The sequence below is a fragment of the Prionailurus bengalensis genome, chromosome C1 (genome assembly GCF_016509475.1).
Source record: "Prionailurus bengalensis isolate Pbe53 chromosome C1, Fcat_Pben_1.1_paternal_pri, whole genome shotgun sequence".
NCBI lineage: Eukaryota > Metazoa > Chordata > Mammalia > Carnivora > Felidae > Prionailurus > Prionailurus bengalensis.
In genome coordinates this window covers 107,120,933-107,134,084 of record NC_057345.1, presented here as the reverse complement: position 1 = coordinate 107,134,084, position 13,152 = coordinate 107,120,933, and the positions used below count along the sequence as shown (strand labels likewise).

The 13,152-nt window shown below is 49.1% G+C and overlaps 1 protein-coding gene across 31 annotated transcripts; it reads left to right on the top strand.

The window, feature by feature from the left end:
• Positions 1-356: 356 nt before the first annotated feature.
• Positions 357-8,644, top strand: TCHH (trichohyalin). 31 transcript variants are annotated; one of them, XM_043576381.1, is made up of 6 exons: positions 357-408; positions 2,021-2,189; positions 2,924-3,510; positions 3,835-3,867; positions 4,018-4,188; positions 4,243-8,644. In XM_043576381.1, exons 2-6 carry the CDS (start codon positions 2,052-2,054, stop codon positions 7,595-7,597), a joined length of 4,284 nt encoding a protein of 1,427 aa, XP_043432316.1. In that variant the 5' UTR covers positions 357-408; positions 2,021-2,051; the 3' UTR covers positions 7,598-8,644. The 31 variants fall into 31 exon arrangements, with proteins under 31 accessions (XP_043432316.1, XP_043432304.1, XP_043432311.1 ...); XM_043576369.1 differs by having other exon boundaries at positions 2,924-4,188; positions 4,243-4,278; positions 4,438-4,521; positions 4,576-8,644; XM_043576376.1 differs by having other exon boundaries at positions 2,924-4,188; positions 4,243-4,278; positions 4,315-4,383; positions 4,678-8,644.
• Positions 8,645-13,152: the final 4,508 nt, after the last annotated feature.

Sequence of the window (13,152 nt, the reverse complement as noted above, 5' to 3'; positions counted from 1 at the left end):
TACTACTTTTTTATGAAGTCATAATTAACTAATATTCTAAACATTAATTTCTTCATTTCACTGTTTTATTTAAATTTTAGCACTTTAAAAAATTACAGATTCTGTCAAATATTCTATCCATTCATGTTAGGTGGAATCAGTAGCACCTCAACTGTCAGGAGGCACGGTCTGTGAACCTCATGTCAAATAGCTACGTGAGCAAATAGTGAGATAAACAAGTCATTCATGGAGACAGAGGTGGAGCTGGGCTTGGTTAGGAATGAATCAGGCCATCCCACAGAGTAGGTGTCTCCTTTGCAAGTTGCTCTTCAGGGCACAATTAAATCCCTTATAAAAGGTCCAGCTCCCAGCTGCTCAGTACACTTGCCAGCAGTGTCAGCGAGCGCTCAACTTCCTTTGGTGAAGTGGGTAAGTCCCAGCCAATGGGGTCATATTCTTCTGTACAATTCATTTTCCAGCTGTAGTAGATGCTGGGTGGGGGTCAGGAGGATCTATGTACCAGAAAGGATCAGTATCTTACAGGGATATCAAACTCCCACTAACTCCATGCCATTTTATAGCTGGAGCCATCACTTGAATGGAAACATGGCTCTTCTCCCAAGTGTCTGAATTCTTTTTTTTTTTTAATGTTTTATTTATTTTTGAGAGAGAGAGAGAGAGAGAGAGAGAGAGAGACAGAGTATGAGCTGGGCAGGGGCAGAGAGAGAGGGAGACAGAATCCACAAAGCAGGCTCCAGGCTCTGAGCTGTCAGCACAGAGCCTGACACAGGGCTTGAACCCGTGAACCACGAGATCATGACCTGAGCCAAGGTCAGATGCCCAACCGACTGAGCCACCCAGGTGCCCTCCCCCCCAAGTCTCTGAATTCTATAAGTTTGTTCGCATATTAGGGGGTGGAGAGTGGTTCATGTGTGACTCTTATGGGGTTCATCTTCCTAAAAACTGCCATCTCAAGAAGTCACCAATCCTCAGTACTCCTTTTTTATGGTTCTTCTCAATATGGGCCATCTTCATGTAGTTATGACATCTGAAGTATTGGAGTTGAGAAATAATTAAAGAAGCTAGCCAATAACTGAGTATTTGCAACATATCTGAGTTAATACAAATAACATGTACTCTGTTTTCTGCATTGTTATACCTGAATATTATAATGTCACTTTTGCCGAGGAAGAAGTGGTGCTTAATCTTAGAAATAGTGACTTATGAATTATCCTCATAGATCTCATATGTACTACATATGTTGGAAAATAATACACATTCCCTTTTTATTTTTCTGGTTACCGCCTAATGTTTTGCTGCCACAATTAGATCTACGTGGCTTATATCCACCTTAAGATACTCTCAAATCTTCCTTCACCTTTTGGCTTTCATTTATTCTCTTTATTCAACTTTAGAGGAAGATACTTCTGAATAGCAACATATCAAATTTAAATTCTACACTCAGATCACTATTTGATCTGAAATGTGCTAGGGAGCAGGAAGAAACAGAAGAAAAGGATATGGATAATCCAGATTGACTAGACAATCAAAAGCTGACTACAGAATAGTCTGAAGATAATTCCCTAGCTTCAAATTTCTCAGGATCTGTCTTCCCCTTTCTAAGTACAATACTGAAAAATAAAATGCTTTGAAAGCCCAGGTTGAAAATAACTACTGTTAGGACACCTGGGTGGTTCAGTCAGTTAAGCATCTGACTCTTGATTTTGGCTCTGGTCATAATCTCAGGTTGGTGAGATCGAGTCCCATGTAGGGCTCTGTGCTGACAGTGTGGAACCTGTTTGGGGTTCTCTCTCTCCCTCTCTCTGTGCCCCTCCCTCACTTTCGGTTCTCTCTCTCTCTCTTTCTCTCTCTCTCTCTCTCTCTCTCTCTCTCTCTCTCTCTCAAAATCAAAAGAAAGAAATAAAAGAAAAGAAAATAAATTACTGTTGTAAATTTAGGGCTCTGACTGAAACAGCATGGATGAAACCTCCCTGAGATGGCAAACCGAGTTTTAATTCTGAATCCTACTTTATTCTTCTAGATTTACTTGAACTTGAAGGAAGGGGAAAAAAATGTCTCCACTTCTGAAAAGCATCTTGGATATCACTGAAATTTTCAATCAATATGCCTTACATGATTGTGATGGGGCAGCACTAAGCAAGAAAGACCTGAAGAACCTCCTTGAAAGGGAATTTGGAGATGTCCTTCGGGTAAGAAATAACAAGAAAAGGAAATCTATTGATTTAGAGTTATAAAATTTCTTCTCAGGAGAGATCATAGCAAAGAATGGTGACTTTGTATCCATTTTATACCATCACAGCTCTACACTACAGTCTTCATCTCTGAGTCTGAAGGCACTTAACAGGCATTGTAGTCTGAGTACTTAAAGAAGTTGCTAACAAGTATTTATTTCATGTACTTGATGGCAACGTCAATGTGAATGAACATTGGAAATTATCACCAAAGATGTCAGATCAAACTAAATTTGAAAGGAATTTAAATTTACTTCCAAAGTTTAATAATTAAAATCAGTGTCTTCTCTAGTAAAATGGTGTTAACATAAACGTTTTGTTCTGTTTACAAACATGGGATAAAAATCTATCAAGGGTACTATTTCAGACATAAATGGCTGCTGTAAAACTTCAAAATTTTTCGTTGTTATTTCTCTCTTGAGGATGAGTTCATATTCACCCAGCTAAAAAGAACTTGAGTTCTTTTGATCATTAAATTACAAGTTACAAAAATTTCCAACAAATGTATGCTTTAAAATGAAGTGTTCACATTTTACGTAGCGACAAGACTTCAAACACACTGGATGTTTTTCCAATTGCTTTCAATGTCTTCTGAGTGTCAGCATATCACAAAATATTCATTGTGTGTATGACTTAAAGTTTACTATTTGTAAATAGTACATTGTAAAATTTTTGTTTTCATTTTTTCATAGAGGCCACATGACCCTGAGACAGTAGATCTGATCCTGGAACTTCTGGATCGCGACTGTAACGGGCTCGTCGATTTCAATGAATTCCTCCTGTTCGTTTTCAAGGTGGCTCAAGCTTGTTATTACGCTCTCAGCCAGGTTTCCGGGCTGGATGAGAAGGGGGTCAGGTGTGAGGGAAAGGAGAACCCGTTACAAGATCCCAGGCAAGAAGACCAGAGATTTGAGCCCCGGGACAGACAACTGGAAGAACACAGGCAGAAAAGGCAGGAACTGGAGAGGGAGCTCGCAGAGGAAGACAAGCAGCGGCTGCAGAGGCGACAACCGGAAGAGCGCCTGGAGGAGGAAGAGCAGCTGAAGAGGCGCAAGGGTCGGGAGCCTGAGGAATTTCCTGACCGAAAGCAAAGGCAAGAGAGGCGGGAGCAGCGCGAGCTCCGGGAAGAAGAGGAGCAGTTGCAAAGGCAGAAGCGGGAGCAGGAGGAGCCGCGGTTGCAGCAGGAGCTGAGGCGCGAGAAGCAGGACAGACGCGAGCAGACAGAAAGGCGCGAGCAGCAGCTGAGGCGCGGGGAGCCGCGCTTAGAGCAGGAGCTGAGGCGTGAGCAAGAGAGGCGCGAGCAGCAGGAGAGACGCGAGCAGGAACTGAGGCGCGAGCAGAGGCTGAGGCGCGAGGAGCAGGAGAGACGCGAGCAGATAGAGAGGCGCGAGCAGCAGCTTAGGCGCGGGGAGCCGCGCTTAGAGCAGGAGCTAAGGCGCGAGCAAGAGAGGCGCGAGCAGCAGGAGAGACGCGAGCAGGAGCTGAGGAGCGAGGAGTTGCTCTTTGAACAGGAGCTGAGGCGCGAACAGAAGAGGCGTGAGCAGGAGCTGAGACGCGAGCAGAGGCTGAGGCGTGAGGAGCCGCGCTTAGAGCAGGAGCTGAGGCGCGAGCAGGAGAGACGCGAGCAAGAGCTGAGGCGCGAGGAGTTGCTCTTTGAACAGGAGCTGAGGCGCGAGCAGGAGCTGAGACGCGAGCAGGAGAGACGCGAGCAAGAGCTGAGGCGCGAGGAGTTGCCCTTTGAACAGGAGCTGAGGCGCGAGCAAGAGAGGCGCGAGCAGGAGCTGAGACGCGAGCAGCGGCTGAGGCGCGAGGAGCCGCGCTTGGAGCAGGAACTCAGGCGCGAGCAGGAGCTCAGGCGCGAGGAGCCGCGCTTGGAGCAGGAACTCAGGCTCGAGCAAGAGCTCAGGCGCGAGGAGACGCGCTTGAAGCAGGAACTCAGGCGCGAGCAGGCGGAGAGGCGCGAGCAGGAGCTCAGGCGCGAGCAGGAGCTCAGGCGCGAGCAGGAGCTCAGGCGCGAGCAGGAGGAGAGGCGCGAGCAGGAGGAGAGGCGTGAGCAGGAGCTCAGGCGCGAGCAGGAGCTCAGGCGCGAGCAGGAGGAGAGGCGCGAGCAGGAGCTGAGGCGCGAGGAGCCCCGCGTGGAGCAGGAGCTCAGGCGCGAGCAAGAGCTCAGGCGCGAGCAGGAGCTGAGGCGCGAGCAGGAGCTGAGGCGCGAGGAGCCGCGCTTGGAGCAGGAGCTGAGGCGCGAGCAGCGGCTGAGGCGAGAGGAGACGCGCTTGGAGCAGGAGCTCAGGCGCGAGCGAGAGCTCAGGCGCGAGCGAGAGCTCAGGCGCGAGCAGGAGCTGAGGCGCGAGCAGGAGGAGAGGCTCGAGGAGCCGCGCTTGGAGCAGGAGCTGAGGCGCGAGCAGCGGCTGAGGCGAGAGGAGCCGCGCTTGGAGCAGGAGCTGAGGCGCGAGCAGGAGGAGAGGCGCGAGCAGGAGGAGAGGCGCGAGCAGGAGCTGAGGCGAGAGGAGCCGCGCTTGGAGCAGGAGCTGAGGCGCGAGCAGCGGCTGAGGCGAGAGGAGCCGCGCTTGGAGCAGGAGCTGAGGCGCGAGCAGGAGGAGAGGCGCGAGCAGGAGCTGAGGCGAGAGGAGCCGCGCTTGGAGCAGGAGCTGAGGCGCGAGCAGCAGGACAGACGCGAGCAGGAGCTGAGGCGGGAGCAGGAGGAGAGGCTCCAGCAGGAGCTGAGGCACGAGCAGCAGCCTGCTGAGGAGGAGGTGGAGGCCCGTGAGCGGGGCAAGAGCCGCACCTCAAGGTGGCAGTGGCAGCTAGAAAGCGAGGCCGACGCCCGTCAGAGCAAGGTCTACTCCAGGCCCCGCAGGCAGGAGCAGCAGAGGCAACGCCAGGAACGCGAAGAGAAGAGGCAGCGCCTGGAGCTCGAGCGGCAACTGCGGGAGGAGGACGCCGAGTGGCCAAGCCGGTCCGGGTCCCTCCGGGAGGAGTGCGAGCAGCGGCTGCTCCGAGAGGAGCAGGCACGCCTGCAGGAGGAGGAAGAGCAGCGCCGAGACTTCAAATGGCAGTGGCAGGCGGAGGAAGAGAGCGAGAGGCGCCGCCAGAGGTTCTCCGCCCGGCCCCAGTTGCGGGAGCAGCAGGAGAGGCAGCTGAGGGCGGAGGAACTGCAGGATGGGGAACTGCTGCGTGAGGAGGAAGAGCAGCGCCGCCAACGACTCGAGAGGGAGCGGGAGCAGCAGATCCTCGAGGAGGAGAAGCAGCTCCGATTGGAGCAGAGCCTCCAAGAGGATCAGGAGAGGAAGCTACGCCGGGAGGAGCAGCGCCGTGACCAAAAATGGAGGTGGCAACCAGAAGAGGAAAGCCAGAGACGCCGCCACACAGTCTACGCCACGCCAACTCAACGAGAGCCGCTGAGGGAGGAAGAGCAGCTGCAGCGAGAGGAACTCAAGACGAGGAGGCGCCAGGAGCTGGAGAGACAATATCGGGAGGAAGAGCCGCTGAGGGAGGAAGAGCAGCTGCTAAGAGATCGGAGGCGCCAGCAGCGCGGCAGGCAGTATCTGGAAGAGGAAGAGCTGCAGCGCCTGGACAGAAAGAGGCAATTCCAGGATGAGGATCAGAGCCGCGATCTGAAATGGCAGTGGCAACCAGAAAAAGAAAATGAAGTTCGTAATCACAGGGTTTACTCCAAACGCAAAGTGAACGAAGAAAGGATCCGGCAATTCGAAGATTCCCAGGTTCAAGACAGACCATTCCGGCAGAATCGGTGGCTCCTGCAGGATGAACGGGATGAGGAGAGAGCGCGAGAGAAAGAGAGGACCCGGCAGCAGCGCGACATGCAATTCCCAGCTGAGGAACTGCTGGAGCGAGAAGAGCAAAAGGAAGCCAAAAGGCGAGACAGGAAGTTCGGCGAGGAGGAACAGCAGCAGCGCCGCCGGGAACGTGAGCAACAGCTTCGCCAGGAGCGCGACAGAAGGTTCCGTGAGGAGGAACAGCTCCTGCAGGAAAGGGAAGAACAGCTGCGCCGCCGGGAACGCGACAGAAAGTTCCGCGAGGAGGAACAGCTCCTGCAGGAAAGGGAAGAACAGCTGCGCCGCCGGGAGCGCGACAGAAAGTTCCGCGAGGAGGAACAGCTCCTGCAGGAAAGGGAAGAACAGCTGCGCCGCCGGGAGCGCGACAGAAAGTTCCGCGAGGAGGAGTTGCTGCGCCACCAGGAGCGCGACAGAAAGTTCCGCGAGGAGGAAGAGCTGCGCCGCCAGGAGCGCGACAGAAAGTTCCGTGAGGAAGAACAGCTCCTGCAGGAAAGGGAAGAACAGCTGCGCCGCCAGGAGCGCGACAGAAAGTTCCGCGAGGAGGAATTGATGCGCCGCCAGGAGCGCAACAGAAAGTTCCGTGAGGAGGAACAGCTCCTGCAGGAAAGGGAACAGCTGCGTCGCCAGGAGCGCGACAGAAAGTTCCGCGAGGAGGAAGAGCTGCGCCGCCAGGAGCGCGACAGAAAGTTCCGTGAGGAAGAACAGCTCCTGCAGGAAAGGGAAGAACAGCTGCGCCGCCAGGAGCGCGACAGAAAGTTCCGCGAGGAGGAAGAGCTGCGCCGCCAGGAGCGCAACAGAAAGTTCCGTGAGGAAGAACAGCTCCTGCAGGAAAGGGAAGAACAGCTACGCCGCCAAGAGCGCGACAGAAAGTTCCGCGAGGAGGAATTGCTGCGTCGCCAGGAGCGCGACACAAAGTTCCGTGAAGAGGAACCGTTCCCACAGGAAAGGGAACAGCTGCGTCGCCAGGAGCGCGACAGAAAGTTCCGTGAGGAGGAACAGCTCCTGCAGGAAAGGGAAGAAGAGCTGCGCCTCCAGGAGCGCGACAGAAAGTTCCTCGAGGAGGAAGACTTGCGCCGCCAGGAACGCGACAGAAAGTTCCGGGAGGGGGAACAGAGGCTGCGCCGCCGCCGAGGACTAGATGGTACCCTCTCTCAGGAGGAGCAACTGAAGGGTGCTGAACAAGAGCAAGAGCAGAGCGTCCAGCAGGAGAGAGAAGAAAAGCGACACCGACAGGAGCAGGACAGGCAGTTCCTCGAGGAAGAAGAGCAACTGCCACGCGAAGAGCAGGAAGAGCTGAGGCGCCGGCAGGAGCGAGGCCAGCAGTACCGCGTGGAGGAGCAGTTTGCCAGGGAGAAGAGGCGCCGTCAGGAACAAGAACTGCGGCAAGAAGAGCAAAGACGCCGCCAGCGGGAGGAGGAACGAAGGCACCGCGGGCAAGTCTGGGAAGACGGAGACAGGGGCCGTCGGCAGACTCTGGAGCCAGGCAAGAGTCAGTTTGCCAGTGTCCCGGTGCGCTCCAGCCCTCTCTATGAATATATCCAAGAGCAAAGATCTCAGTACCGCCCTTAAGAGATGCTGCCAATATCCTGACACCTGCCAAAGCTTCCAGCAAAGGAAAAAGAAACACTGGATACCAAATGACTCAAATGTTTCTGGTTGTGGGAGAACTCTCTGATGTTCTAAAATCTTTTTTTTCCAAAATCTTAAACTACACTCATTTCATGTACCTTGTACTCTTGCCTTTTATTCTTCCTCAAGTAGTTCTTTACTGCAGGGTGTCTTTGCTCTTTGGTGCAGATGTGGTGTGCAATTTTTAAAAATCTAAATCATTTAATTTGTTTAAGGAGTTTTGTTTCGGGAACGTTTATTGCTTTCAAATAACAAGAATAACAATGATTTCAGATTCAAAAGAATTGGGTCTGTTTTTTTCAATGGTTGATTCATCTTATGGAGAGTTTAGATATTTTTTATGTTCCAGTTGGCATTTTTTTCTTGAGCCTAAATTACACTAATATTTACCTCCAAATAGACTCTCATTTTTTGGCATAATTAACACAGATTCTGCAAGGGGGCTGAATTTTTACAAGCCTTGAATACCGAAGGGCAGGGGAGGAGGAGGGAGTGACTTCTACAGAAAAATTCCCTGTGAAATCAGCCCCTAACTGGAAGAAATCTGAAAATTTAGCTTCAAAACCTAGAATTTGAATTTGATTTTTTTCATACTTGATAAGCACTTAAAATCTCCTGAGCCAAAAGCAAGGTATTTCCCAAAAAACTCCAGAGCTCAAAATTTAAAACTGTCTACTGTAGTCTGTAGTGTTCAGTTCTTTTCCCCCAATCTTTGATGAATTTGAGAATATTCCTACCTTTGTTCATTTTAACTGAGAGAGAACCTGCTCAAAATCCTATAAACATCTATTTCACTCTAGAGTCAAAAGGAGATCAAAGCATTTTCGGGGAAGGAAAGGGAAAAAATTGTGAACAGAAGGGCAAGTTCCCAGAAGCCCTTAGATGAGACCCATCAGCTCACAATCCTTTGAGACCTATTGATACTACCTTGGAGACATTCTTGTTGAAATGATTGGACTGTGTAAAAAATAAATGTTTGGCAAACAATTATTTTCGTCTGTTTTGATTATGCATCAAATCATGACATCTATTGGTCTGTAACTGATATAAGTTCCCACTAAGAAGTATTTGGCTACTATTATCCATGTCTAAATAGGAAAAAGGGAGGAGAAAAACTATTTTCCCCAACCATTTTTCCCTATTAGGTTGAACCCTATGTTATTTCCATCCCCAAGCTATACAGTTCTCTTTCCAAAGGCTTTTATTGTTGACCCCACAGCTTTCGGTGTCCTTTCTTGCAGTGACTCACTGGTCATGACATTATTATTTGTATAATGTCATGGACTAGTGTTTGTTAATATTTCCTTCTAAGGCTACAGCAGCTTCTTGGTTTCTGATGTCTGATAAGCCAATAGTAACAAATGGCCTGAAAGTCCAGCTCAGTTTATAGAAATTGTAGATGACCTGTTGATTTAAGCAACATAATCCATGAGGTGACTTAGAAGATGCTTATACCAATCACGCCAAAGTATCAAATTGTTATCTAATAATCCAAATACCTCTGTATCACCTGCTGAAGTCTATATTTAGTATCCATACCTTGGTAACTAGGAATAAGTCCAAGAAGGCCCTGATCCAGGATAGAACCATTTCTAATTGTGAGGGTCATGGATGAGAAGATGTTCTAAGTTATAGACACTTAACATTTTTGATCAATGGTACAAACAATAAAGCTAAGCCTGCAGCTCCTGAGAATTGTTCTGGTAAAGTAACATTTTCTGCAAGGAACACCAGCCTTTCTCTCACTTTAACACAAATAGCAGATGCCCACCAAGGATAGAACCTAGGAATCCCCTGACGCTACCTTGAAACTTCATCTCTTTCAAATGATTTCTAACTGCAAAACTGTTTTCCCCTTAAGGTAAGTATAAGCTTTTCTTTATTTAAGGATCTTCACGGGGCGCCTGGGTGGCTCAATCAGTTGGGTGTCAGACTTTGGCTCTGGTCATGATCTCACAGTTCATGGGTTCAAGCCCCACATCAGACTCTGTGCTAACAGCTCAGAGACTAGAGTCTGCTTTGGATTTTGTGTCTCCCTCTCTCTCTGCCCCTTCCCTGTTCTCTCTCTCTCTCCCTCTCTCTCTCTCAAAAATAAACATTTAAAAAAATGTTTTTTAAGGATCTTCACAGAAACCCTGGAAAAGTCTTACTGGTTTTCCCCAGGATCCTCTCAATGGGCACTCATCTCAGAGCCTCCTTATAAATGTCAGCCCCAGGATATTCCTGAAATATACACTCATCATCTAAGCAAGAGTTCAACTATAATAAAAACAATCAAATCCCTTCAGACTTCTTGTAGCACTTTACAAGATGAGGAAAGAGGTTCCAAAGAAGAAAGTACTGTTTCATCAGTTATAATAACATGTAGTTAAAAAAAAAAAAAAAAACCCAGCCAGTTCATGCCCTATGGCTCCTTTTTTAGTTGCTGGCAAGCCAGTCTTCCTACTCCACCTGGATAATGCACATGTATAGACAGAACCTTGAGGCTGTTGGGCAACTGGTTGCCTAACTGTAAACTGGGAGCTCTATTAACATTACCTTGGCTGATGGGGTGCCTGGGTGGCTCAAGTCAGTTGGGCATCCGACTTCAGCTTAGGTCATGATCTCATAGTTCATGAGTTCAAGCCCCCATCTTGGGCTCTGTGCTGACAGCTCAGAGCCTGGAACCTGCTCTGTATTCTTTGTCCCTCTCTCTCTCTCTGCCCCTCCCCAGCTGAGGCTCTGTCTCTCCCTCAAAAATAAATAAAAACATTTAAAAGAGGGTTGGGCGGCAAGATGGCGGCTTAGGAGGACGCTGGGCTCACCACACGTCCTGCTGATCACTTAGATTCCATCTACACCTGCCTAAATAACCCAGAAAACCGCCAGAGGATTAGCAGAACAGAGTCGCCGGAGCCAAACGCAGACGAGAGGCCCACGGAAGAGGGTAGGAAGGGCGGCGAGGCGGTGCGCGCTCCACGGACTGGCAGGAGGGAGCCGGGGCGGAGGGGCGGCTCGCCGGCCAAGCAGAGCCCCCGAGTCGGGCTTGCAAAAGCGGAGGGGCCGGGCGGACTGTGTTCCGACAGCAAGCGCGACTTAGCGTCTGGGAGGTCAGAAATTAACAGCTCTGCTCGGAAAGCGGGAAGGCTGGAGGACAAAGGGAGGGAGAGCTGCTGAGCCCCCTGACAACAGAGCTCAGTTTGGTGGGGAACAAAGGCGCTCGCCAGCGCCATTTCCCCCGCCCATCCCCCAGCCGAAATCCCAAAGCGAACCGGTTCCTGCCAGGGAACTTGCTCGCTCTGCGCAAACACCCAACTCTGCGCTTCTGCGGAGCCAAACCTCCGGCAGCGGATCTGACTCCCTCCCGCTGCCACAGGGCCCCTCCTGAAGTGGATCACCTAAGGAGAAGCGATCTAAGCCTGCCCCTCCTGCCCCCGAGCACCTTGCCTACCCACCCCAGCTAATACGCCAGATCCCCAGCATCACAAGCCTGGCAGGGTGCAAGTAGCCCAGACGAGCCACACCACTCCACAGTGAATCCCGCCCCTAGGAGAGGGGAAGAGAAGGCACACACCAGTCTGACTGTGGCCCCAGCGGTGGGCTGGGGGCAGACATCAGGTCTGACTGCGGCCCCGCCCACCAACTCCAGGTATACACCACAGCACAGGGGAAGTGCCCTGCAGGTCCTCACCACGCCAGGGACTATCCAAAATGACCAAGCGGAAGAACTCCCCTCAGAAGAATCTCCAGGAAATAACAACAGCTAATGAGCTGATCAAAAAGGATTTAAATAATATAACAGAAAGTGAATTTAGAATAATAGTCATAAAATTAATCGCTGGGCTTGAAAACAGTATACAGGACAGCAGAGAATCTCTTGCTACAGAGATCAAGGGACTAAGGAACAGTCACGAGGAGCTGAAAAACGCTTTAAACGAAATGCATAACAAAATGGAAACCACCACAGCTCGGCTTGAAGAGGCAGAGGAGAGAATAGGTGAACTAGAAGATAAAGTTATGGAAAAAGAGGAAGCTGAGAAAAAGAGAGATAAAAAAATCCAGGAGTATGAGGGGAAAATTAGAGAATTAAGTGATACACTAAAAAGAAATAATATACGCATAATTGGTATCCCAGAGGAGGAAGAGAGAGGGAAAGGTGCTGAAGGGGTACTTGAAGAAATCATAGCTGAGAACTTCCCTGAACTGGGGAAGGAAAAAGGCATTGAAATCCAAGAGGCACAGAGAACTCCCTTCAGACGTAACTTGAATCGATCTTCTGCACGACATATCATAGTGAAACTGGCAAAATACAAGGATAAAGAGAAAATTCTGAAAGCAGCAAGGGGTAAACGTGCCCTCACATATAAAGGGAGACCTATAAGACTCGTGACTGATCTCTCTTTTGAAACTTGGCAGGCCAGAAAGAATTGGCAAGAGATTTTCAGGGTGCTAGACAGAAAAAATATGCAGCCGAGAATCCTTTATCCAGCAAGTCTGTCATTTAGAATAGAAGGAGAGATAAAGGTCTTCCCAAACAAACAAAAACTGAAGGAATTTGTCACCACTAAACCAGCCCTACAAGAGATCCTAAGGGGGACCCTGTGAGACAAAGTCCCAGAGACATCACTATAAGCATAAAACATACAGACATCACAATGACTCTAAACCCGTATCTTTCTATAATAACACTGAATGTAAATGGATTAAATGCGCCAACCAAAAGACATAGGGTATCAGAATGGATAAAAAAACAAGACCCATCTATTTGCTGTCTACAAGAGACTCATTTTAGACCTGAGGACACCTTTAGATTGAGAGTGAGGGGATGGAGAACTATTTATCATGCGACTGGAAGCCAAAAGAAAGCTGGAGTAGCCATACTTATATCAGACAAACTAGACTTTAAATTAAAGGCTGTAACAAGAGATGAAGAAGGACATTATATAATAGTTACAGGGTCTATCCATCAGGAAGAGCTAACAATTATCAATGTCTATGCACCGAATACCGGAGCCCCCAAATATATAAAACAATTACTCATAAACATAAGCAACCTTATTGATAAGAATGTGGTAATTGCAGGGGACTTTAACACTCCACTTACAGAAATGGATAGATCATCTAGACACACGGTCAATAAAGAAACAAGGGCCCTGAATGAGACATTGGATGAGATGGACTTGACAGATATATTTAGAACTCTGCATCCCAAAGCAACAGAATATACTTTCTTCTCGAGTGCACATGGAACATTCTCCAAGATAGATCATATACTGGGTCACAAAACAGCCCTTCATAAGTTTACAAGAATTGAAATTATACCATGCTTACTTTCAGACCACAATGCCATGAAGCTTGAAATCAACCACAGAAAAAAGTCTGGAAAACCTCCAAAAGCATGGAGGTTAAAGAACACCCTACTAACGAATGAGTGGGTCAACCAGGCAATTAGAGAAGAAATTAAAAAATATATGGAAACAAACGAAAATGAAAATACAACAATCCAAACGCTTTGG

Coding starts and splice junctions, on each gene's coding strand:
- TCHH (XM_043576350.1), top strand. CDS start 2,052: ATGTCTCCACTTCTGAAAAGCATCTTGGATATCACTGAAATTTTCAAT. Junction 2,190..2,923: donor AATTTGGAGATGTCCTTCGG/GTAAGAAATAAC, acceptor ATTTTTTCATAG/AGGCCACATGACCCTGAGAC.